Source organism: Periophthalmus magnuspinnatus, chromosome 13 (genome assembly GCF_009829125.3).
Source record: "Periophthalmus magnuspinnatus isolate fPerMag1 chromosome 13, fPerMag1.2.pri, whole genome shotgun sequence".
Lineage (NCBI taxonomy): Eukaryota > Metazoa > Chordata > Actinopteri > Gobiiformes > Gobiidae > Periophthalmus > Periophthalmus magnuspinnatus.
The window spans coordinates 28,755,465-28,782,053 of record NC_047138.1 but is presented as its reverse complement, the minus strand read 5'-3'; the positions used below and the strand labels follow the sequence as shown (position 1 = coordinate 28,782,053).

General features: G+C 39.3%; 1 protein-coding gene across 1 annotated transcript in view; it reads left to right on the top strand.

Annotated features, from left to right (window-relative positions):
• Window positions 1-3,213: 3,213 nt before the first annotated feature.
• Window positions 3,214-26,589, top strand: part of nlk2 (nemo-like kinase, type 2) — a 31,056-nt gene continuing 7,680 nt past the window's right edge. The window contains exons 1-12 of the mRNA XM_033977553.2: window positions 3,214-4,673; window positions 8,772-8,943; window positions 10,502-10,776; window positions 17,158-17,287; window positions 18,381-18,436; window positions 19,930-20,036; window positions 20,671-20,756; window positions 21,318-21,527; window positions 22,840-22,941; window positions 24,448-24,534; window positions 25,711-25,909; window positions 26,142-26,235. Coding sequence (XP_033833444.1) covers window positions 8,815-8,943; window positions 10,502-10,776; window positions 17,158-17,287; window positions 18,381-18,436; window positions 19,930-20,036; window positions 20,671-20,756; window positions 21,318-21,527; window positions 22,840-22,941; window positions 24,448-24,534; window positions 25,711-25,909; window positions 26,142-26,235 — 1,475 coding nt within the window. The 5' untranslated portion in view covers window positions 3,214-4,673; window positions 8,772-8,814. The remainder of the gene's footprint in view (window positions 4,674-8,771; window positions 8,944-10,501; window positions 10,777-17,157; window positions 17,288-18,380; window positions 18,437-19,929; window positions 20,037-20,670; window positions 20,757-21,317; window positions 21,528-22,839; window positions 22,942-24,447; window positions 24,535-25,710; window positions 25,910-26,141; window positions 26,236-26,589) is intronic.

Sequence of the window (26,589 nt, the reverse complement as noted above, 5' to 3'; positions counted from 1 at the left end):
TCATTGTAAAAAAATAATAATAATAATAATTCAAATCTATCAAATGGACAAAAAGTCGTCAAAATTTACTTCCGGAGCTACATAAGCATTAAAGGTGCACAATGTAACTTTTCTGGTAAGTGGTCCACCACATACTTATGTCAGTGTAGATGTTTATTTTTGAACAATAATACTCATTAGGAAATAAATGGACAAATTCCAGGCAAAAATTAACTTGAGAAACATTTTTGCTGTCAGCGGGGTCGCCTTTCCACAGATCTGACCTGTAACTTGGCCTCCACCAGAAAACGTTACATACTATGCCTTTAAAGATCCTATATTACACTAAATTAACTCTTGTTGAGCTTTAAGCCATGCTAGAATGTTGTTACCTCCTCAAAAGCAGACCTGGAGTTGTGTTTTGTTTCATTCACACATGTCTGAGTAACCCTTTATTATAAGTCTGTCTAGATCTCCAAAGCTCAAAATACTCTGTTCCACCTTGTGATGTCACGAAGTAAAAGCAGTAATCATAGTAGTAGTAGGTAGTTTTCAAGTTAATAGCTACCTTTTACCTTTAATTCAGTAGAGATTAGACATTCCATGGCTGAAATTATCCAAATGATTCTAGTGAAGGGTACAAAGTTTAAAAACACAGCGGTGCACTTGTATTACCACATGACATCACAAGGTGGAACAGACTTGTTTTCAGTTTGAGAGAAGAACACGTCAGCCTAAATATGCAGGGTTTGTGTGTTAATCATGTGTGGGTGAAACAAAACACAACTCCAGGTCTGTTTGTGATGAGGAAACAACAATATAACATAGATCAGAAAATGGCATAATATGAGAACTTTAAATCTCTAAACTTCCTTAGCGTCTTTTTCTTAAGGTGTTTTTTTAATTATTAAGTTGGTATAGAGGGTTACTGGGTGGTAGAACATAATTACAAGTTATAAATAGTGTTACTTGTTGTACAGGCTAGCTAATAACAGATTAGAGCTATTGTTTAGTGAAGAAAAGCAGGTCGTTAATTACGTTATTAGGTCTATTAAACACACCTAAAAATGCGCAACAGTGCATTCCCAAATCCATCCGGCCCTGACGTAACACAGAAACACGAATACTTCCTCCCATACACCCGAGCAAATCCCGCAAAACAACACGTTATCTGTCTAATCTGCATTTTAACTAAATCACATGAGTTATAAATGGTGCAGTGACTAAGTTCCGCAGTTGGGAAGTGCACAGGTCACACAAAGTTTTGGAAACGTTCTGTGCGCCGCTGTCAAATTGTGCTGACTCCGGCGTAAAACAACGTGGAAGTTAGAAGTTAGATAGTTTTAGCTCAGGCACGTGGCATGTTCTCTACTTAAACGTTCATATATTTCTGGTAAAATGTTATCTAAAAAGAGAAGTACAGTAAGTTACGAACCTGCTCCTCACCGAACACGACGTGGCATTGAAGGCAACAACACTGCGCTTCCGGGAGACGCCTTCACAATAAAAGCGGAAGTTCAAACAGCGATCGTTACTTCAAATTAAAATAGAAATGCTGCTGGTTTCCGTCTATTTTAATGTATATTTTTTAACTAACGATAAAGGATAGAAACAAAATATAAATAACAGGTAATTGGTTAAAAATAATTAATAAAACCTCAATAATCCACGAGAATAATATAATTTGATGTAACTTGATGGAAGGTAAACCCTGAAATATATGAGTAATTGTGAAACTTTCTGGAAAAAGCAATAATATCTCCATGGAGACAAGATGATGCCAGACCCTCTACCAGAAAAGTTACATAGTGGACCTTTAAATAATCTTTTTAGTGGTAACATGGAGTGAGAATCTGAGACACAGTTTTTAAAAAGTCAAGTCAAAATTCTTCTAAAATGTCAGTAATGCCAAAAATGCTACAATTTAGTTTCTGATGAATTTCACAAAAGAGTTCTTGGTGTTTTTTATTTTACTGATAAGGGGACAATTTCATTTTGGTTGCATTTTTTCCTAGATCACAATGAACAATTATAAGATTAGAGGCTATTTTGTAAATTTCCCTGTTTAGTGGTCGTGTATTTATTAGTAGCCGCTGCTGAGGTGTCTTGCCTAAGGACAAAATGACAGAACTTGTTCAGCGGGGGAATCGAACCTCAGAGTTGGTGGACGAGTGCTCCCACCACTGCACTCATACTTACCTTACATGTTCATTTAAAAGCTGCACTATGTAACTTTTATGGTGGAGGGTACGGCACCTGTTTGTCTCCTTGGATATATGGTTTTCCAAGAATATTCAACAGCATGACACAAGCAGGCAGCACCACCATACAAAGTTATAGGTCAGATCTGTGGAGAGGCGATCCCGCTTAAAGTAGGAATGCATGTTTTTCAAGTTTTTTTGTTTTTTGTTTTTTTGCAAATAATTTTATTTGTAGATCAATAAAGTTGGCCCAGTGGATAGTGCAGTGGTCCCCCAACCTGAAGGATCAATTCCCGCTTGGACCAAGTCATTAGGCAAGACACTTCACCCACATTGTCTTGTATGAAAGTGGTGTGTGAACATTGTCGGTTGTCGGAGGAGCTGATGGCGCGGCCTCGGTTCTGTAACTCTGTCCTAAGGCAGCTGTGGCTACAATAGTATCTTACCACCGTAGAGTATGGAATGAATGAATAATGACCACAGTGCAGCGCTTTGAGAGGCGTTGACATACCTGTAAAGTGCATTATAAGCGTAAGGCGTATTATTATTATTATCATCATTATCGTTATTATTATTATTATTATTATCATTATTGTAATTATTATTATTATTATTATCATTATTGTAATTATTATTATTATTATTATCATTATTGTAATTATTATTATTATTATTATTATTATTATTATTATTATTATTATTATTATAGGCTTCCCTTTTGAATTGTCGTGTATCATACTACATTGTCAGTGTATTTGATATTCACATTTGAGCATCTGAAATTATAATCTCATTGCGCATTTAGTTTTTGTTTGTCTGCCTCAAACAAATGAATGTAATAAAATCAACTTTTCTATTCACATCGTCCCCAGTGGAATGAACAGAACTTGCACTTGTTCGTTCATTCTTTTGGCCCTCAGCTCTGGTCCCCGCCTCCCCGCCGCCTCCTCCCCGCCTCCCCGCGCCTGTCACACGGTGCTGTTGCCTGGTGGTAATCCCGTCCCCGAAGCGCATCGCTCCACTGGCTGCGTCGGCCTTCACTCACTCCAGATCCCCCCTGCGTCACGGCTCCGCGCTCTCCTATTGGCCCGGCGCGCTGCATAATCTCACCGCCGAGCAGCTCCGGTTTTGTTCACCATGTTGGATCCAAATCTAGTTGCATTTTAGCCCGGGGACTTTTTCTTGCAAACATGTCAGCGGTAACAACGCAACGTGGGCTCGCGTCGTGCCCGCTGACCTAACCCACTCCACTGTCGCCTTTGGATCAGCGGTTCACTTCCTGCGCTGACAGCCGCGGATAAACGGAAGAAGAGCTGTGCTTGTTTTGATTTCGCTACAAGCTGTCAACGAGCCCCCTTTTGGCTGGTGCTTTTTTGGAGTCCACTGTCGAGATTTCAGTAGCACCTCGGACAAACCGCTCAACTTTCCCTGAATCTTTAAGTCTCTCGTTTTTTTGGATACGCGCGAAATGGCACCGCAGGACGCACGTTAAACTCTTACGCGCTGTCTATGGGGAAAGAAGTTGGATCTACAGCAAGCCAGCAGCAGAGGTAGCAGGCGTTTCCGTGCGTTTCCCTGGTCGTGGTTTTTGCGTCATGGCCGAAGCCTCCGTCACCACCGTGTCCAAATGATGAAGCAGGTTCGTTTGCGTTGTTCCGTGCGTAATATGTGAAGTGCGAACCGCGGATTGACCGAGGCTCGGGCCTGCAGTCGCCGCTTGGCTTCTCCGCTTTGTAACCCGGGCCTAAAGGGATACACCTCCTTTGCACCGGATCAGCACCGCGTTAGTTGATTACGCCTGGGAGAAAAGGGAAGATTAGCCTCGCGTAACTACTGACCTCATCGGAAAAGACGCACGGTTATTGCGCTTTGTTTGTACATGTTTTGTCCTATGAAGAGCCACTTACACGTGTGGAAAACTTGGCCACTTTTAAAAAATGAATGCGTTGCTGCCCATGTGACACGCTTTGGATCACACTGTTCCCTGGAGAGGCGTTTCATCGGGGGATAGGGCGCCCCTCTTCGGCTATGATGACGGACATCTAGGGTTTATTCATCCACAAGGGGGGAGCGGGTTGTTTTATTATACTGGACACACTTTTTCTTGGTTGCAGGTGCACTTGGCTCGGTTCATTCCTGCGGAGAATATTCATTTTTAATAAGTGGGTCAGATCCTAGCTGGCGTTATGATAAAAAGCCACTGCTCTTTCTCCCCGTGGATTTGAACGGACCTCATGTTGGATCATTTCAACCCAAAGCGCTTCACAAGTTTGGCCAAGGCATACTGTCATCCTGCTCTGCTCCTTATGGCCATTTAAAGTTGGAGATATTTTTAAGGTTTTTTTTTTTAAACTGAAGGAGCTCTGATATGACTTTAGTGGTAAATTGAAGTTGAAGATGTTTTGTCTAAGTTTGGTGAAGTTCTGCCCTCGCATCCTACATCACATTTGAAGCATATTGACAGTGAATGGCTCTCTCCAGTTGGTAGCAAAGGTAAGATGTTAAATAGAAGTAGTCAAATTAAAGCGCACATATTACACTATTTTCTGATTTATGTTTTAATGTTGTTTCCTCATCACAAACGGACCTGGAGTTGTGTTTTGTTTCATTCACACATGTTAAACCCTCAAATCCTGCATATTTAGGCTGAGTTCTCCAAGCAGAAAACACTCAGTTCCACCTTGTGATGTCACGTGGTAATACAGGAAGTGCTCCACTGTGTTTTTTAAACGCCGTACACCTTCACTAGAGTCATTGTCAATTCCACATCTGAAATCATCCAAATCTCTACTGAACTAAAGGTAAAAAGTAGCTGTTAACTTGAAAACTACCACTTCATGACATCACAAGGTGGAACAGAGCATTTTGAGCTTAGCAGATATAGACAAACAGATAATGCAGGATTACTCAAACATGTGTGAATGAAACAAAACACAACTCCAGGAACGTTTGTGAGAAGGTATCAGTCTTATAACATGGCTTAAAGCTCATAAGAATCAACTGTGTGTAATATAGATCCTTTTAAAGTTGTTTTATGACAGCATCCTATTCAGAATATCTCAGCTGATGGTGAAATGCAAGAAAAAAAAAAAGATTATGGATTTGTGACTCACTGAAAAGGCCATAGTAGAACTACACCCACATCACTGGTAGTTTGCCCCGGGGCAGCTGTAAACATATTTAGGAAGAATTATGGGAATTAACAGGAACGGGAATGAATCAATCAGGAAATTGACAAAATGTACATTCAAAGTACTTCCTTGTACTGGTGTCACGATACTAGAATTTCAGTACTACTAGTCATTAATCACTAGGACATTAACAAAATATACACTCAAAGATACTCCCCTATTTAATTAACTCATTACAAAATAATTACTATTTAACTGAAGTGAAGCATGTCCCAGAACATATCACATAAACTGGATCTGTGAGTTTAGAGTAACTCGAGGGCACGTCTTCTGAGAATGTCCGTCAGTGTAGCTTTAAAGGAAGAGTAGTTTTTCTGATTTAGAAAGCCCCGAACCCAAGAGCCCAAACTGGCTTTTGCAGTACGTGGTCACATCCTTCAACGGTAGAAATGAGCAACTTCATCCAAACCCTCAAAATAAAAAAATACAACATATTTGATTCTTTTTATAAAGTCGGTGAGTCATGGGCAGTGATCCTGACGAATGAATGAACTCGGATATAACAGCTTTCCAACTGTCACCAATCAGAATTAAAATATCACACAATCTGCCTCACTGTCGCACCACATACATTTATATCGTCTTGAGAAAAGTACTACTATTACTACTACTACAACTACTACTACTGCTACTTTAAAGGGCTCATATTACCTTATTTTCTGATCTATATTATAATGTTGTTTCCTCATCACAAACAGACCTGGAGTTGTGTTTTGTTTCATTCGCACATGTTTAACACACAAACCCTGCATATTTAGGATGAGTTCTTCTCTCAAACAGAAACACCTTGTTCCACCTTGTGATGTCATGTGGTGATACAGGAAGTGCTCCACTGTGTTTTTAAACTCCACACACCGTCACCTGAATCATTTGGATGATTTCAGCCCTGGAATTACCAAACTCTACCGAACTAAAGGTAAAATGTAGCTGTTAATTTGAAAACTACCACTTCATGACATCACAAGGTGGAACAGAGCATTTTGAGCTTTGGAAATGTAGACAGACTAATAATAACAGATTACTTAAACATGTGTGAATGAAACAAAACACAGCTCCAGGTCTGTTTTTGAGGAGGTATCAACATTATAAAATGATTTAAAGATTACAAGAGTCCATTTTGCGTAATATAGGACCTTTTTAACACTAAAAGTATGAGAAGGAGCTGTAGTATTTTCCGACTAATATTGCGTTTGCATCAAAATGTGCAACTTCGCTTATATAGTGAGACCACACATTTGAAGCACGTTTAGAGCGAGACATTTTCTGCTAAACTAATCCAAAGTTACATAAGAAGAAGCTTTTAAAGGTACACCATGTATTTTTTATGGGGGAAGCCTCGCCACCTGCCGGTCTACACAGAGATGTTATTGCTATGTCTAGAATGTTCCACAATGTTGCATTCTATCAATCTTTAATTCATTTCTTCTTTCGTGTTTTTATTTCTCAAAAAAGGCGTGAAATGTGCAGTGTCTTACTGTGAGCGGGGTTGCATCTCCACAGACCTGACCTGTAATTTGCTCTGTTGGCATCACCTGTGTGTCACTATGGTGATGTTTAATGCCATACTGTAGATCATTCCTGGCAGATGACACCCACAACCAGAAAAGTTACATAGTTCTTCTTTAACAGTGACGGAAGAAGTACTCAATTTTGTTCCGCTCGGGTAAAAGTATCACATGAAAGAATCTACTTACATAAAAGTATTAAAGTATATGTTTAAAATCTACTTAAAGAGGAAAAAGTAAAAGTATTTCTCACAGATTTTGAGGTCTTGTAAAACTTCAAATGTAGTGATTTTGATAAAGATTTGCGCTGAATTTTGTTCAACAGATACAATTGAATTCATAGGTTTTTTTTCTAGCTGTTTTTTATTCGTATATTTTTATTTCCTCAAACTACGAACATGTTAAAAATAAACCCTCAGCCTTTTCAGCAGGTCTCAAACAATAATAACGAAATACTTTCACTTTTGAGTCCTGTTCAAAAATGTAATGGAGCAGAAAGTACAGATGCTGTTCTCAGATGAAGTGACGTAAAAGTAAAAAGTATCCAGTTTAAAATTTACTTAAGTATTAATTGTAGGTATATGTACTACTTTTACTTTGTTATGTTCCATGACAGACTTTAATAACATTTATGTAGTTGGAGGTCTACATTTTAAGCAGTTTTATACAAAAGATACGCCACAAAGAATGGACCTTGAGTTCTGTATAATATTCTATCACCAAAATAACTGCAGCTTTTGGGTATTTGCTCCCTTTCTTTTGGTGATTTTCATTAGATTGTGATTCATCCAGCGCTCTTACCTGCATATTAATTCTCCTCTCTAGGTAAAGTTCAGTGAAAGTGCCTTTGGTGTTTGTGAGGATGGCTCTGATTCCCTGGACTCGTCTCAGTCTCTTTCTCCATTGTTAAAACTTGAGAGTTAGAAGTGGGAGAATTTGAAAGTTGGAGGTTTAGTGAATTGGAGCCTGACAGTGGAGTCATTGGGCTTCTTTTGTGTTAAATGGCTCTGATTAAAGTGTTTCTTGTTTAGGATCTGGGATTTTTATGGAAGAAAAGTCATATCGCTCAGCTTTAATCCAAACTAGAGAATTATTTGAACAAGTATCGAAACAAAAATATGGTCTTGGTCCATAACAGAACTAGTATATACAGATGGAAACATTAAAGGATCTTTATGTTGTGAATCGCCTGTGATCCAGAAAACACTTGTCCCATAGAATCCCCCTGAGTTCAGATGGGCGTGACTCACAGGTGGATTAGCCAATCAGGGACATGCATAGTCCGTCTGTATCAAAACAAATATGGCTGCTTACGAGGAAAAAGGACTGAAAAACATGTCGGATTTCTGCAGAATCTGATTGGACGATCGTGTTTGGTTCTGGCTTGAGATCATAGACTATATATAAATGGACATAGCTAACCTGCTAGCTGCCCTGCTCCAAATAGGGAGTGATCATGGACGATCTTCCGGCTTCATCGAATCTGGCTTCAATTCACTTTCTATTGAAAAACTGTGGCCCCTCTCTCTGTAACTGCTGTTGTCAGGCTTGTCATTTTGGTCTCAAATGTTCGTATTAACCCGCTCTACATGATCTTAGTGTTTTTATATTTCGCTATTGTGTCCTCAAGATATGAACATGAATAACAGACAAATCAGGCGCCTCCGTTTCCCGAGGTCGCTCTTCCTAGAGTTAGAAACAGGTTTGATTGACGGTGTTGCTATGGTGACGTCATACTCACTTAGTCCACTTCTTTATACAGTCTATGCCGGCAAGTAAATGGCATTCTTTAATAAAAGTAGTGTATAGTGGTATTGGGATTCGTTATCTTCAGTTACCTGCTTTCCTTCATTGGTTGTAAATGCCCCCTGACCCGGTCTCTGTTTGTCCCACAGCTTTCCGCGGTTGGTCCCGTAGCGCCGAGCCCCTCTCTGGTACATGGCTCTGTGTGGGGCGATGGCGGCGTACAGTGGAGGCTCCTCAGCAGTGGCTCATCATCACCACCAACTGCAGCACCTGCCCGGACCTCACCTGCAGCACCACCATGCACCACAGCACCCCCTGCAGGTACACACCGCACACTGACAAACTCTACTCTCTAAACTGTGATTTTTCATATTTGTCTTGATCATTGAAACCTTATTTTTTTACATTTTGTTCCCTGTAAAATCAGAACATCTAAAATGGTTTAATAACAGGTCCAATAACGGGTCCATTCGCTTCCAGTTCAAAGCTGCCGAACTGATAAAGCTCCACCCCCTTATAGTGCTATTTACCATAACAAGTAGCATATTTATATTTACTTGCTCTAAAATGGCTACATTGCATTTTTGAACGCAACATGTATGAGTAAGGATTCACCAACCCAGCTTTTTCAGTTCCATTACCGATTTCGATGCTATCTGCTGATTCCCAAGCATTTATTTCCTTAAAACAAAACTAAAATAAGGCAGATGTGTTATGTAGCTGTTATTTATCTCTGACGCAACGACAGAACAACTTTGTATAGATAAAAGTTCAAACATTGAGACTTTTTGGGCCAATTATGACCCGTGAATACGTCTTATTACATCAACATATATGTCCAACCAGGATATCAGCTGAACCGATATCCTATCCAGCAAATATTTGGTTCTGTGTGTCCCCATGTATGAGTCAGAATGAAATAATGGTCACAAGTGAGGACAGAGTAGTGGGCGGGGATAGGGGGTAGGTGAAAGAAATTTTTCTGAGCACTCAAGCTGACGATACTATTGAAACCAAAATATAAAGCAGAATTATCCTTCAAAAAGTCTTTTTAAATGTACAAAAATAAATACTTGATTAGTTCTCAGTAGTACAAATAAAGTCCCACATATAAATATTTACCCCCAAAAAGGCACGATAATTACTAGGTAGAGTAATATTTTTTGGGTCAAAATTTACTGTTAACTATTCTCCAGTAGTACTTTTTCTTTGCACTACTGGGGAAATTTGGGTTAGTTTTTGGCTATATGATAAGATTTAAGCCTCAAAAGGGTGAATTAATAACTTGACTCATTACAGATGCAAACTAACGATTAGTGTTTCATTCTGCTGTTTATTTATTGCTGCGAGTTTTTAACAATATTGTAGATTTAGAATAGCTTTTGTGGTTTAAATCTGCTCTTGGGTTTTTGTGTCTGTGGCATAAATTAGTTTCAACATTATCGTTTATCATCTATATTTAGTTATTTATTTCCCATTTTTGCCTCTAAACGTTCTAAACTGCACTTTCTTTGTGGTGGCTTTTCCAATTAAGAGGAAATCCCATTCTTTTCTATGGCAAATTCGGGAAAAGTTTTGCCTCAAAATATAATATAAAGTAGTGTTTATTTGTGTACAATGCTTTATGTTCATGTGCGCCAACAAGTCAACACTGCCCCCTTTCTGTGGGAGGCTTTAAAACAGCTTTGTAGTCCAAATAGAGTTTATTTGCTGTCAAAACCGCCAGCTCCATACAAAACGATAAAACCCAAATGATGATGGCGGTGCCCACGACAATTTCTGGAATAATGTACTGAACAAGTCGATATAGTTTCCTCATGACAGGCCTACTACACTGACCTCTGACCTCTATAACTCCATCTGGTCACGTCTCTTCCAGGCTCCAGGCTCCGCGGCGGCTGTCCACTCCCTACAGCAGCATGCGTCCACTGGGGCAGCTGCGGTCATGTTGAACCCGGGGCAGCAGCAGCCCTACTTCCCCTCTCCGGCTCCGGGACAGGCTCCAGGACCAGCCGCCGCAGCTGCCCCCGCCCAGGTGCAGGCGGCCTCGGTCAAAGCCCACCACCACCACCATCACCACCAGCACCACCTGCAGCCTCAGCTCGACATAGAGCCCGACCGGCCCATCGGGTACGGGGCCTTCGGGGTCGTCTGGTGAGTCCCAAACTGTACTTTACCTCCTGCACCCTTACAGAGTAGTGCTGTTATGATTCTTTCTTTATTGTTTATTTGTCAGGGACCATGTACAAATTCATTAATCTTTGAAAAGAAAAGATGATTTGTACCAGGTTTAGCTACTGTTACTTTCCATGTGCAGTCCTTGGGAAGGGCACATTAAAAATACACATTTCATCACAGTTACATTGACTAACAGTTCATCATTAACATTAGCAGTAATGTCCAGGACAGTTTCCTACAGTCCAAACCAATAAAAAAATCATTATGTGCAGGTTTTTACAGCGAAACAGAACAGGACAAATTAACTAGACTGATGTGGACACATTTGATTAGCTAAAATGTACTTTTTCATATTTCTAGTAAAATTATTCAACTCTACAATTTCAGAGCTGATTTAACTGTCTAACGGTTTGAAAAGCAAAGGGCTCTATTTGGACCGGTGCAATTTGGGTTCACAGAGGAGCGAGTGGATCCGGTAGTTTGTTCAAGTTGAATATATTTTTTCAATAGTGGTGGAGCTGCATTATTAATAATTTTGAATAAGTTTCTTGGATTTGAAAAACTAGATTTCGATTAGAGATGTAACAATAGGCCTGTCATTACTATATCGGCTCATTGATCTGTTTATGAAGGCTGGAACAATATACTTTGGGTACAATTTTGTTACAATAATGGGACAGATTCTTGTTATTTTAGTTGTAATATTATACAATTTGAGCTGTAGACGGTTGAGTAAGTAACTTTTATGGGTTCATATTTAAAAAATGGTTTACTTTACTGGGATTATCGTGTGTTGTTACGGTGTCAATGATGTAACATATTATCGTTCATCATGATATTTCTCTTTATTGTTAAAGTTCTCGCAATAATATCATGGGCCATCACAAAATAGCAACAGTTAGAAACAGAGGGAACTACAAAGACCATGATCCTTTGCTCCATTTGAATGTACGACAAAATGACTATTAGAATTTCTCTGTCTCAGTTCTTTGGAATGACTGTAATCAAGCATAAAAACACGCTTTATTTAGTCAATAGAATGTGATTTTCAGCATTAAATGGTAGTACTTTCTTTCATATTCCCATGTGGCCTTATATCTGTGTAATCCCTCAGTGTCCAGGTATGTTCCACAGTGGTCCATGGCAGTGGTGGAAGAAGTCCTCAATTTTGTTACTGTAAAAGTACTACACAGGTAAAAAGTTACTCAAGTAAAAGTATCACATGAAAATATGTACTTAACTAAAAGCGTTTAAGTACCTGTTTGAAAAATGTAGAGTAAGAGTTAAGTTTTCACACCAGTGTTGCTATTTGTTAAACTGTAAATGTCGTGATATTGATTTAAAGTGATACATATTTTGGTCAATAGCAGCAATTTGTATTAATTTCTTAATTTTGTGTATTTCTTTTTGTTTGCTCAAAGCTGAAGCTTGAACTCAAACTTTAGTCAGGACGTTACCACGAGCATGGTAAAAATAACGCCTCAAATCATGTGAAAAGTACTTGTTCCTTTTCAGTCCAGTTCAAAAATGTAGTGGAGTAGAAAGTACTGGTACTGCTCTCAAATGTAGTGAAGTGAAAGTAAAAGTATTCACTGCAAAATTTCCTTAAGTCGAATTTTAGGTATCTGTACTTTACTTAAGTACACTACTTTATTACTTGTACTTCGTTACCGTCCACCACTGGTCCATGGGTGTATACTAGTCTATGTGTCTTTTACTTCGTTCTATCATTCTAAAGCTATTCAGGAAAGGTTCATTTCTGTCTTTTGAATGTAATTTTTTAGTATTGATACCTGCCCAAATGAGTTTCTAGCTTCGACATCAGTTCTGATTTTTGATACTTTTTGACAACTCTAGCTCAGATACAGACAAGTTTAATGCATTCCTTTAATTTTAGAGTTTTGCCCTCTTGTCCTGCAGTAGTCAGAAGGTTATAGGTGACCCATTTTATACACCCACACATTTGCATATTGCATGGGACCACATCTTCCTGTTGTAACTTAATCTGCAGCAGTTTCATGTCCATTTTGCGAGCAGAACGTCTTGTGCTGAGCGGAGCACCTGTGTTCTTTTAGTCTGACTCATTCACTCCTGACGAGGCCTGGTCCTCTGCTGCTGTAATGTGAAAGCAGCATTTTTATTAAAGAGGGGGTATTTTACTTCTATGGGGTATTAACTGCTAACACATAACATATTTAGATCACCACGTTACATGTTGAAAATGCTATATCCATCAAAAACGACGTATTAAAAAATTTGATTAAAAGTTTCGGTTTTGACCCTGGAGCGTAGAGGGCGCTGCAGAGAGCTTTCTGGTTTCGTAGACTGAGCTTTAGCTTCAGTGAGAGATCGCTAGATTACTCAAACATGCATGGATGACATCTAAAACCTCTTCAGATGTGTTTTTGATGAGTAAACGACATTATAACATAGAAAAGCTCCAAAACGTTTCACATAATACCCCCTCTTTAACCCTGATAAAGGCAGAGATTTGAGTGTGTAATGTGATACTGACTACACAAAGGTAAACTACCAACTAATCCAGCTCTTTCAGTTCCGATACCGATTTCAGTACTTTGCTCTGGTATTGGCTGATATCAGGGATCGGTAGATACTTAAAGCCAGAGACTGAAAACAGTATTTACAACAACAAAAGTAAAACAAGACGTGTGTTATGTGGCTGTTATTTATCTCTTGAGTAACTACAGAACAGCTTTGTATAAATAAAACTTAACATAATGCGACTTTCTGGGCCGACCACGACCAGAAAATAGTCTTATCCAGTGACAGATACCTAAAAATATACACTTGGGTACATTTTTAAGTGGATGCTTTTTACTGGAGCAAAAAGTACAGATACTGCTCTCAATCTACGTTTTTGAACTGGACTGAAAAGGGAAAGTATTTTTGATTATAGTCTGAGACCTGCTGAAAAGACTGAGGGTTTATTTTTATCAAGGTCATAGTTTGAGCAAACAAAAATATACAAATAGAAAATCAATTCAGCTGTTTCTGTTGAACAAAATTCAACACAAATCTGTATCAAAATCACTACATTTTAAGCTTTATTATAGATCCCCAAATCTTTAAGTACATTTTTAAACGGGTACTTTAATACTTAAGAACTGAAGTAGTTTTTTTATGTGTAAAAGTACAGATACTGGAGCAAAAAATACTCGAGGAAAGCTGAGTGCTTTTTTCACCGCTGGTCTTATCACATCAATTTAAATGTCCAACTAGGATTTGAAAGCCGAGGAAGCAGCCGTGAGTTCTTAAACAGAATCCCTCTATCTGTGTCATCACTTCCATCTAAAACACAGGAGCGATTTACACACAGGGAAGCCATTTTTAATCATCACTATTATGCTTGATCTCTCCTATTTTACTCGTGAGCTGATCCATTGTAGTCTGTCGTATTATATTTGGTCTGAAAAGCTCTGTGGGAGTCTGGGTGTACTGCTTCCTGTCGCGTTGTTTCTGATAAACATGAGACAAACACAAACATTTCGAGGCTCGAGGGGTGAGTGGCAGCAGACTCACGGCTATTTTAGGAATCAAAGTCTGGAGCTAAACGAGCTAATCTCCAGAACCAAAACAGAGGATCAGGAAGAACAGGAATACTGAACAGTTTGGGGAAAAATATAATAATAATAATGGATTTTTCTAAGAAGCGTTGTGATTTCAAATTGATTTACGATATATGTTTTAATAGAGGTTTTCTGCTTAGAGTTTACTTTTTACAAACCCAGGAATAATAAAGGTTTTTCCTGTATTAAACAGTCCACATTGGTCCAGTTATTCCTCACTTAACTTATGCATTCAGAACATCCTAAATATTCACCACGATGAGTTTATAAGCACTTTTCGCAACTTGCAGAGACAGGGCCGTCGACAGAAATTTCGGCGCCTCACATGGGCCCCCTTCTAATATAAATGAATAGGATGATGGTCCAATTCTGGGTCTCTAAAACCCTGGGGCCTGGGACAACAGACCCCCTGCTCTATAAATTAATTTAATTTAATTTATAACGCTATAATTTGATGCCGACAGCAGATTTTGGCCCCATTTTCACCCTAAAATATGTCTGTACTGAAGCAGAACTGATTGTATGTAATTACATGGAAAAAATTTAACTGTAAAAAAAAAAATTTAACTTTAACTGTAACTGAATTAAAATGGCGACAGTGGCTCAGTTGGTAGAGTGTTTGTCCAGTGATCCAAAGGTTGGCGGTTCAAATCTAGCTTCCACAGTTGTTGTGTCCTTGGGCAAGACATTTCATCCACCACAGTCTGTGTACACAGCTGAATCGTAGGTCTGTGTATGTCGAATCATTGTGTAAATTAATGCAAGAACAACACATTTTGGGGCTTAGTATTTACGGTTGTTTAAAAGGGTAGTAATTTTTATTTATTTATTTATTATTTGATTTTTTTTATATATATTTTTTATTTTTATTTATTTGATTTTTGACCTCTAATGAGTGGTTAATTCTGCTGTTTATATGTTGCAGCTCATCCGCTTTTAATGAGACTCTATATTTCTAAATGGCTTACTCGTGATCCTAATTTGTAGTTAATGTGTTAGTGGCATAAAGTAGTTTCAGTGTTATCGTTTATCACAATATTTCTCTGTAGCTATATATCAAACTTTCCCGATGGCTTGGTGAAGTAGGCCTGTCTCGCCAATCACTATATCGACTTATCGTTCAGTTTATGAAGCTGGAACAATATTTTTGGGGGGTCAGTCTTCAATGTGTGTACTTTTTCTGGGAATTTTTGGGTTGTTTTGTTGGCTGTAGATAAGATTTAATCCGTAAAAAGGTTGTAATAAGCTACAGAAGTGATTTATTCAGATGCAAACTAAGTACTAAAGTGTCTCATTCTGCTGTTTATTTATTGCAGCTCATGGTTTTTTAACAATATTGTCGATTTAGAATAGTTTTTGTGGTTTAAATCTGCTCTATGTTTGTTGTGTCAGTGGCATTAATGAGTTTCAGTATTATCGTTTATCATCTATATTTACTTAAGAGATATATCGAACTTCAAAATGTGTTATCGTGACAGCTCAACTCCCAGTGGCCTTTTGAAGGTTGTGGCCTGGAGGTGAGTGGAGTATAGAGCGATCACGGTGAGATCTGGGTTCTTAGAGCACCATCTGTTCAGGCCTTGATCCTATTTGCAGCGGGTTTATTCTGCCCAGAGAAAGCTGCTCCTGAAGACACTCACGAGGCACTGCTCCCAAAACAACCGGGGATTATACTCCCGGGAGCGGGCAACGCGACTCCGACCACAGCCTAATCCGGTACTGCACATATACAGGAAAGCACCTATGCAATTTTATCAATTCATTACACGCTAGACATAGTTTGCAAGTAATTAAAGTTTAAGAGAGATCGAGTTTCAGTCGGTGATCAGCCGGTGTGTTTTTAATGGAGGGGTGTGCATAGGCCTGTCACGAAAGCAAAATTTGAAACATATGTCGCTATGGAGATGCGATAAACAATAATATTGAAAGTACTTTATGTCACTGATGCAATAAGAATACTGCAAGATAATCCCAGTGAACCATTTTTAAATAGACCGTATCATAAGTGTCACGAGCTGCAATACCAGAATGAAGCAATAATTAGCCATAGAAGTTAGTTTTTCACCCCTCTACAGCTCAGATCTTGGGGAGATTTCTTATGTTTTTGTTGTAATACGCCATTATCGCAAAGAGAGAAAGAAATGTGACTATTTCTTGTACACTGGTGTATGAATGTGTGTGTGATTGGGTGAATGGTTGTGACACATACATCTTATTCGTATTGTACCACCAGCCCTAACAGTTTTTATACATGTGTACTTTATGTTGGTAAAACGACTGGAGTTTGTTTAATTCACACATGCTGTTCGTTGGAAAATATGCTTTTGACGTTATAGAAAATCAATTAGAATATTAATTTTCTAGTTTTAATATTTTTAACATGTACAGAGGAGGTAGTGAATTGTGGGTAAAAAAAAAAATGGAGAGCGTCAAGGAGACAGGAGGCCCAGAGGAAGGGCAAAGAGAAATGAATGAATGTAGAGGAGAGGATGAAGAGGAGAGGGTCAGATGGAGCACAAGATGAAGAGGAGAGGGTCAGATGGAGCAGAGGATGAAGAGGAGAGGGTCAGATGGAGCAGAGGATGCAGAGGAGAGGGTCAGATGGAGCAGAGGATGAAGAGGAGAGGGTCAGATGGAGCAGAAGATGAAGAGGAGAGGGTCAGATGGAGCGGAAGATGAAGAGGAGAGGGTCAGATGGAGCAGAGGAGGAAGAGGAGAGGGTCAGATGGCTTTATTATACTTATTTTTCTGAATTTCTTTGTCTCCTCAGGTCAGTAACAGACCCGCGAGATGGAAAGAGAGTGGCCCTTAAAAAGATGCCAAATGTCTTCCAAAACCTGGTGTCCTGTAAGAGAGTGTTTCGGGAGCTCAAGATGTTGTGTTTCTTCAAGCATGAAAATGTAAGTGCCATTTTAATATTATCGTTGGATTGTCTGAAGAAAGGAATGTATCAAAATGAGACTATTACTCAAATATGAATCATGTTTTTCAGTGTGGTGTGGTACTATTAAAATCACTATTATTTCAAACAGTACTCAACATTAAAAGCCCTGTACCACATTTTTACAGACTGAAAAACATGAAAAGCAGAACAGTTTGCAGTGTTCATACATATTCCTCACTGTACCGACGCTAATTACCCACTACTGTGAATTTATAAGTGCTTTTCATAACAGACTGCTTACAACTAGCATGCTGACAGCGCACCAGCTTTACGTCCTGGTTTGGGGACAATAAAAACGCTTCATAATTAGATGCAGACAGCACACAGCAGTCTCATTTTGACCCCATTTTGTCAATTTATACTGAGGCAAGACATTTTTAATCAGACTTGAAGCAGACCTATTGTGCAAAATTGACTTTCCCGAGGCTTTTAACCATGTTGTAGTTGTTTCCCCTTGTCATTTACCCTCTGAAGTTGTATTTGGAGTGATTCATGTTTGAGCTTTCTTTAATCACTAATTTTCAAGACTCCATTTTGTCGATCAACCCTCGTTTTCACCTCCACCTGTACACGCCCAATGTGACCTACGCACTTCATTCTCCAATTTAGTTGTCTTGGTCTGTGTTACACGTAGGATTCGGCAGCATTGCATTGTCATTTTTGTACAAATAAAACAACAAATCCACGGCTTGCTAGTGTGATGTGCAGCTACCCATAGGAGGCGCCAACAGCTACACGGCTCTTTGTTGTGATGACGTTTACGCCGACGTCAGCTACCATTCGGCATCGGAGTGTTCTAACCTGGAAATCGGCGGTCTTGTTTCTCTTATGAAGTCGTTTTAATGAATTTTGTGACTTCAAATGTGTAAATTCTAACATAATGATCCACAGGTGTCGTAGATTATAACTATAGAGCAGACACGAGCACAATAGGTCTGCTTTAAATAGTTGAGGCTCTAAATGTGATGGTATCAGTAGGTGGCGCTGCAGATTTGAGTTATTTTAGTTTTGTTTTTTTTAGTTTAAACTATTTGTGTTTGTGCCCACAGGTTCTCTCTGCTCTGGACATTCTCCAACCTCCACACATCGACTACTTTGAGGAGATGTATCTTTTTACTCGCAACAACAAGCAGATATCAGAACACTGTAGAGTCCCTATAGTTTAAACTGAGCTGGAGCTGTATATATAAATGGACATAGCTAACCTGCTAGCCGCCGTGTTACAAGTAGGAAGTGAGCATGGGCGCGCTTCCGGCTGCATCGATTCTCGCTCCAATTCACTTTCTATTGAAAAACTCTCGCCCCTCTCTCTGTAACTGCTGCTGTCAGACTCGTCATTTTGCTCTTAAATGTTCGTATTAACCCGCTCTACATGATTCAGGTATTTTTATATCACTATTGTGTCTGTAAATTAAGATATGAACATTAATAACAGACAAATCCCTTCTTTCATCTTCATTTGACTGGCGCTGAACGCTATGATTGACGTCACTCTCCCTTAGTCCACTTCTTTACACAGTCTATGGTCAGAATTCTCAGATGTTTTGACCTTGTTTATGGTTAATATCTCCGTAATTACTGGGCCAATCCACATGAAACAAAAACTGGCACAAAGTCAACGTCTTGTCAGCACAAATAAACAAAAATGAAATCACTCGCTTACAGTAGCTTCAGAAAGTGGGACAGTTATTCAACCCCAAACTTGTAATTGTTGTCAGTTGAAAGGACTTTAAGCCATAAGATTAATATGGCAACTTTGTGGAGTCAATCCCAATAATAATGAGAAGGTTTGGCATAAGTTTGTATCTTTCTTTCTAAATGTTCCACAGCATAGATTAAACCTGTCTATCACAAGAAAGGCAAGCAGGTTACAGCACTACGCTATGTTACAGTTCAGATCTGTGGAGAGGCATCCCTATTTACAGAAGGAATGATTGTATTTTTGATCAATGGAAACACCCGTGATGAGTAAATGCTACATGAATATGTTTAATGTCATACCATGGAGCGATCTAGGCCAAGCAAGAACATCTCCATGGAGATGAGTAAGTAGCAGACCCTCCACCAGAAAAGTTGCGCAGTGCAGCTTTAAGTACATTTTAAAGTGGATACTTTTTACCTTCACTACATTTGAGCAGATATCTGTACGCTCTTTTCCACTTCAGGACTAAAAAAATCTATTTTTTTTATTATTGTCTAAGATCTGGTGAAAAGGCTGAGGGTTTATTTTTAACATGTTCATAATTTGATCAAACAAAAATATACAAATAAAAACTTCCGTCTGTACCAAAATCACCACATTTGAAGCTTTATATAACCTCAAAATCTGCACCAAATATTTTAACTTTTTACTCTTTTTACATTTTTAAACAAGTACATTTTTTCATGTGATACTTTTACTTTGACACAGTATTTTTTGCTCTGGTATCTGTACTTTAACAAAATTGAGTGCTTCCTCCACCACTGGCCATTGTCCTCCATCTACAATTCTGACATCTTTAAGGTGAACACAGCCTATTAAAACTGGAGATGAAATACGTTTAATTTCAATGTTTACCCTCCGTCCATGTTGTTGTATCCTTGACTCTGATTGGTCAGATATGTGGTGACTGAACTGATGCAAAGCGATCTTCATAAAATCATCGTTTCTCCGCAGCCTCTGAGCTCGGACCACGCCAAAGTGTTCCTCTACCAGATCCTCCGAGGTTTGTCACGCTGGGGAAAAAAAAAATACATGGTGTACATAAAGTTGATAAGATGTCTTAATCAGACTTGTTCTTTTGTACTCAGTGGTTTCCAAAGTGTTTTACCTCATTTACTCCACCTCTATATGGGCTCTATTAGTGTTATGAAGCGCATCAAGACAGGACTGGATGTTCTTGACTTGTTCGCTGTAGCAGAGCCTCATCATTGGTTTAATCGCATCTGTTATCTTTTGCTTTAGTTCAGTAATGTCCTGTATCTTTGTTTGACACATGATATCTTTAACATAGCCCCATAGAAAGATGAGATGGAGGATCTCTTCTATACTTTGTTCATGAGTCTGCGTATCTGACTTTGTCTCAATAAACCATGATACACATTGTGCTTTCTCTTGAGGAGGAGCCATTTCTTAGGGGCTCATTCAAAAGGATGCCTCTTTAATCAACAGGATACCTAAACTACAATGTGATTAAAAGCTCTTATAGCCACTGAGTACAACAGAGCAAATCTAATGGGGAAAAAAATGTAATTACAAAAGGCAATTGATAAGATATAAACTGTAGAGAGACTTTATGGACACCCTAAATACATATATATAAACTGTAGCCTTTATAACCTTTTGTTTTTAACCCTCAGGTCTAAAATATCTCCATTCTGCTGGCATTTTACACCGAGACATCAAACCTGGCAACCTCCTGGTCAACAGCAACTGTGTGCTCAAGGTAGGCAATGCAAACGTCTTATTTAAAATCTCTTTACAATTTGAAGTGGTCTCCAAACCTGGTGGTTGTAAGCTGCTGCTGTGACTCCATCTGCCCTGGGGTAGACTGACAGAAGTGTGACGGACGATCTGCGCCTGGCTTGATCACTCATACACCGCGTTATTACTCAACAAGCAAGATGTTTGAGGTGCCTTGCCCAATGACACAATGGTAATATGCAATATGTCGGGGCATCGAAGCTTTGAATGCAAAATACAGAAAAAAATAATTAGTAGAGTTGTTTTTCTACATAATTCCATATATCTTGCGTTATATGTTTGATATCTTCTGTTTTTATATAAAATGTAGGGGAAAAAAAAAAAACACTGAGAAGGTGTGTCCAAACTTTTGACCAGTGCGTATTATCATTGTGTCATTGGGCAAGACACTTCAATTAGTATCAAGATAACTGATTTTCAATACTTTTAACAATCCTACCATGGAGACACACCTTTTTGGCAGCTGTACTAAAATACTCTCTAAAATACTAAAATACTCTCTGGGCCCCTTGTTCACTTTCAGATCTGTGACTTTGGTCTGGCCCGCGTGGAGGAGACCGATGAATCCCGGCACATGACACAGGAAGTGGTAACGCAGTATTACCGGGCCCCCGAGATCCTGATGGGCAGTCGTCACTACGGCAACTCCATCGACATCTGGTCTGTGGGCTGCATCTTCGCCGAGCTGCTGGGGCGGAGGATCCTCTTCCAGGCACAGAGCCCCATTCAGCAGGTGAGGTTAAAGGTGCACTGTTGAACCTTTCTGCTGGAGGTTTACTAATTTCTTGTCAGAAATTTGGGAGCCCGGGGAAAGAAGCCTCACATGGGCCCCCCGTCTAATATAAATTAATAGGAGGAGGGTCCAGTTCTGAGCTCCTAAGACCTTGGGACCCGGGACAATAGATCTCTTTGCCCCCTTGTCGACTCCCCTGCTTCTTGTCACCATGTTGAAGTTGTTGCTTTGCTTGGAGTGTTCCACAGTAGGGCTTAATTTTCAATTAGATTTTTGCTTCTGTCTGTCATATAGTTATAATCTCTGACACTCATGGACCTTTATTTTGAAATTTGCACATTTTAAATCTCAATATTCATCTAAACGACTGAATAAATGTCCACTGACTTTCAATATATCATGATCATAAAGTCCATTTTGCATCACGGTGGTCCCTCACTATATCGCGGTTCACCTTTCATGGCCTCGCTGTTTCGTGGATTTTTTTAGAGCAATTGTAGCGCATTGTGTTCTGCGTCCTGATTGGCTAAGGACTGTAGACCATTGTCCATCAGTCTCGTCCGTGCCGTGTCTCCTGTACAGTACAGAATGCGTTCAGCCAAATTTACATAAACGTTGGATCGCAGTGTGACTCTGAAGTGCTGTGTGTTTGCAAGTTTTCTCCCCGACAAAACCCACAATGTCGAAGAAACGCTCTGTACCAACAAAGGCGCCTATGAAGGTTTGAACTTTGAGCGTGTTTAAACAAGAGAGAAATGTGAGGAAATGTTAATGCCTGTGTGAGAAAAGTGTGTTTTTTGCTGTAAAACCCCTCACCACACACTTAATACAGAGAATCTTTGTAAAAAAAATAAAGCTGACTACTTCACGGATTTCGCCTGTTATTTTTAGAACGTAACCCCCGTGATAAACAAGGGACCACTGTATATGTCCCCTGTAAAATGAACTAGTTCTGTTTTTCCCATTTCTAAACGGTTTGTACTGGTCCAGTGTTACTCCTCACTTATCTTATGCATTCAGAGCATCCTAATTATTCCCTGAGAGCTGTGAAAATTGATAAAAGTGCTTATAAACTCACAGCAGAGGCCAGTGGGGAGTTTTACCATGGCGCTAAAGCTAACAACAACTTGCTAACACGCATTTCCTGATATAATTAGACGCAGATGGCACGCAGCGGACAGATTTTGACCTCAAGAGCTGCTTATGCAATAGATCTGTACTGGGACAAGGGAAAGTTTGCTCAAATACATGGGGAAAAATCGAGTATAGGGCTTTTACCTTAAATGATTGTATATTTGACTTTCTGTTGTAGTTGGACCTGATCACAGACCTGTTGGGGACGCCTTCGATGGAGGCCATGAGGACGGCCTGTGAAGGAGCCAGAGCGCACATCCTCAGAGGTCCACACAAACAGGTAACGGACAAATAGTGCTTAAAGTGGAGCTAAAAACGAAACTACTAAACTGTGTATATGGTGTTTTAATAGCACTGTCTACAGCTCCTGGTCATTTTTTGTGACCGTTTTGTGGAAACTAGGTCAATTTGCAGCTTTGTGTTCAAAACAGAGCATGTGCTGTACTAGGTGACATCACACAAGACTGTAATCAGAAGCACCTGGCTGCAATCAGGACAAACACCTGAATGGGGGTGGAGTTTGGAGACACCCCCTCACTCTTTTCTTGCATGACAGAGGCTGACCAATAGGAGGAGGGGGCGGCTTTAACAGTTGAGCATTAAGTCACAACATAATGATTTCACTTGGAAAAGCAGAGGGTGAGGGTCAGATTACAGTGTTTTTCTCAACACGTTGCTCAGTGCTGGGTTCAAGTCCAATGTGACTGTAGGATTTGTGCAGGTTCAGGGCAGACTCCAGATTACTGCCGTGTTAATGGGACTAACACGGAAGGTCACTATCAAACGTGACACAGCTCACGAGGAAAACTATACATACAGGACCATATATATATACAGTTATTTTTACTACTTTCTACATGTTATATACATACAGAAGACATCAAAGTAAGATATGTGGAATTATGTAGCAAAGAAAAATTTTAAATAAGTTAAATTAGTTATTTAAATTTTTCCATAACATATATATCTTACTTCATATATTGGATGTGTTATGTATGTAAATAAATAATGTAGAAAGTAGTAAAAATCAAGTCAAAACAAAACACTGAGTGAGAGAGTGTGCAAACTGTTTGTGTATTTACATTTAACCAAGTCAGGAAAATATATCATTGCAATTTATCTGATACATTTTTCTATTGGATAAAACTGTGTGAATGATCTGTGATTGATTATGATATAAAATGTGATAAATATCAAATTACAATGGTCAGATTTGGGCTTTCCACCACATCATGTGGTTTTAGTCACTCGGAGCCGGTTTCAGACTTTTGAGGAATGAATGGGACATTGTTGGTGTTGGCTGTGGAGAGGGGTTGGATGATATGGAAATAAATGATCAAATACATTAATCAACATTAATCAAATATGACTTTAAATATTAATTTCTCGAAAAAGACAGATTTCTTCCTCCAAAGTCCCCAGAGCCTGTTAAAGGTACAGTAACTTTCTGCAGGTGGCAGGTCACTTGCATGTTTCCATGGAAATAGAAACTTCGGAACATTCTCCTTGGAGAACCACACTGTGGAATGTCATAGTCAAATAAGAGTAACAGTTGGCTTAGAGCAGGACCTCCTCCTGCTTGTTTCCACTAAGAGTCAGGTTTGTGGAGATGCAAGCAGGTTCAGAATAAGGACACGTGCTTTACAGTGCAATAGACACAACCAAAAAATTTTAAGTCTATTTGTTGGCTGAAAAGTTGCATAGTGGCTTAAATTGGAAGTCCAAATCAAGGACCAGATAAAACTATATGAAGTATAATGATGTCACTCTGTGTCGTTTTGTGCAGCCGTCTCTGCCCGTGCTCTACACTCTGTCTAGCCAAGCGACCCATGAAGCGGTGCACCTCCTCTGCCGCATGCTGGTGTTCGACCCGGTGAGTCAGAGCCTCCGGAAACCCACTCGTCTGTCTAAAAATACCCCTCCTCCATTCACACGCACTCACACTCACAGGGTATTATTAGAGACCGCACACCCGCTTCTTTAACCCCAGTGAGTTATCGGCATCTTCGACGTCACTGCCAACTCCGACAAACTGCTCCAGGTCCGTATTTAAAAGTGAATATGACAGGTTTAGAATGTGAATGTGGTTTTCATGATTTTCTAATTATTACTTGTCACATAATTTTTGTCAAATTATAATTATTGTGTAAAATAGATGCGATTTGACCCCTGTAGGCATTGTGGGATTGTGCCTCTGCTAAAGATTTCTTATAGTTTTACCTCAGTGAAGTGGCAGTTAGTTGGGTAGAAAATTACAGAAAGATGTTAAAAGTAATCCCTCTGTCTAATCAATTTCTTTCTAGCTATGATTTATTTAAAGTCATAAATCTGTGAGCCTGAGAATAATAAAAAATTTAGATCATTGCCAAAATAACTAACAGTTAAAACGATATATTATCTCTTTTAAATAGTGAAAAGTCCTCAAAACTACAGCTCAATTTATTCAGTTCAGTTTAATTTAATTCAGTTCAATTCAATTTTATATATATAACACATTTAAAATACAACTTGACCTGCCTAAAAATAAAAATAAAAACACCAAGATATCCTGTCGAGCTAGAACAACTGTAAAAGACGGCAAAAATCTAGCAAATATTCTATTCAAAATGCAGGAAAATTTACCAGTATACACAAAACACAATTTTTTGACAGTTTAAACATTTAACAAAATAAATCTGTTTCCACATAATTTTATTTGTCAAATGATAATTATTGTGTAAAACAGATGAGCTTTTGCCCTTGTTAACATTATGGTTGCTAGGTAACAGTCAACAATTACCTTTAGGTGTGTCACATCTGCTGCCCGGGTCCAACTAGGAAGTAAAACTATAAACATCACCAAAATTTTGAAATGAGAGAAAAGTAGGCAAACAATTAAATGTATTTGTTAACGATTTTTTTTTTTTTAGTTCAACCTGTCTTTACCTGTCGTTGCACTTTATGTCTTCAAATGATAATATCGGCTTTAGCATGCTGTTAGCTACTTAATGTATGTTTTGTAGCATCATGACAGAATTCTTTTGCCCTCCCTTTCCTGCGTGCTCTGCAGTCGAAGCGTATCTCAGCGAAGGACGCCTTGGCTCACCCGTACCTGGACGAGGGGCGTCTGAGGTACCACACCTGTATGTGCAAATGCTGCTACACCACCTCCTCCGGCCGCGTCTACACCAGCGACTTCGAGCCCGTCACCAACCCCAAGTTTGACGACGGATTCGAGAAGAACCTCAGCTCTGTGCGCCAGGTCAAAGGTCAGTGCTAATATTAAAGTCTATTCTCTGAGCCACAGGAGCCAGTACAGAGACCTGAGCGCAAGACGTATGTGCTCGTACTTTCTGGTTCTAGTCAGTTCTGGCTGTACTGCAACTGTCTGAACGTTTGTTTGGAGAGGCCAGTTACCAGGCCATTACAGTAGAATGAATAATCCAGTGCTGCGTTTTAAGGCGCTCACTGAGTAAATCTTTGTATTTGTTTTTTGTTCAGAAATCATCCATCAGTTCATCCTGGAGCAGCAGAAGGGCAGCCGGGTCCCGCTCTGCATCAACCCTCAGTCTGCCGCCTTCAAGAGCTTCATCAGGTAAAAACAGTCTCCTGGACAGAACTTCTCCCAACTTCACCCTGGGTTTACGCCAAAGCTGTAACGCATGTGAATCATTACTCTGAATTCATACCCATGGGCTGTGTTCAAAAAAGTTTGGAGTTCTCATTTTTAAAGGGCCCATGTTACACTATTTTCTAATCTATGTTATAATGTTGTTTCCTCATCACAAACAGACCTGGAGTTGTGTTTTGTTTCATTCACACATGTTTAACACACAAAACCTGGATTTTTAAGGCTGAGTTAGAGGTAAAAGGTAGTTGTTAACTTGAAAACCGTCGCTTCATGACATCACAAGGTGGAACTGAGCATTTTGAGCTTTTGAGATGTAGA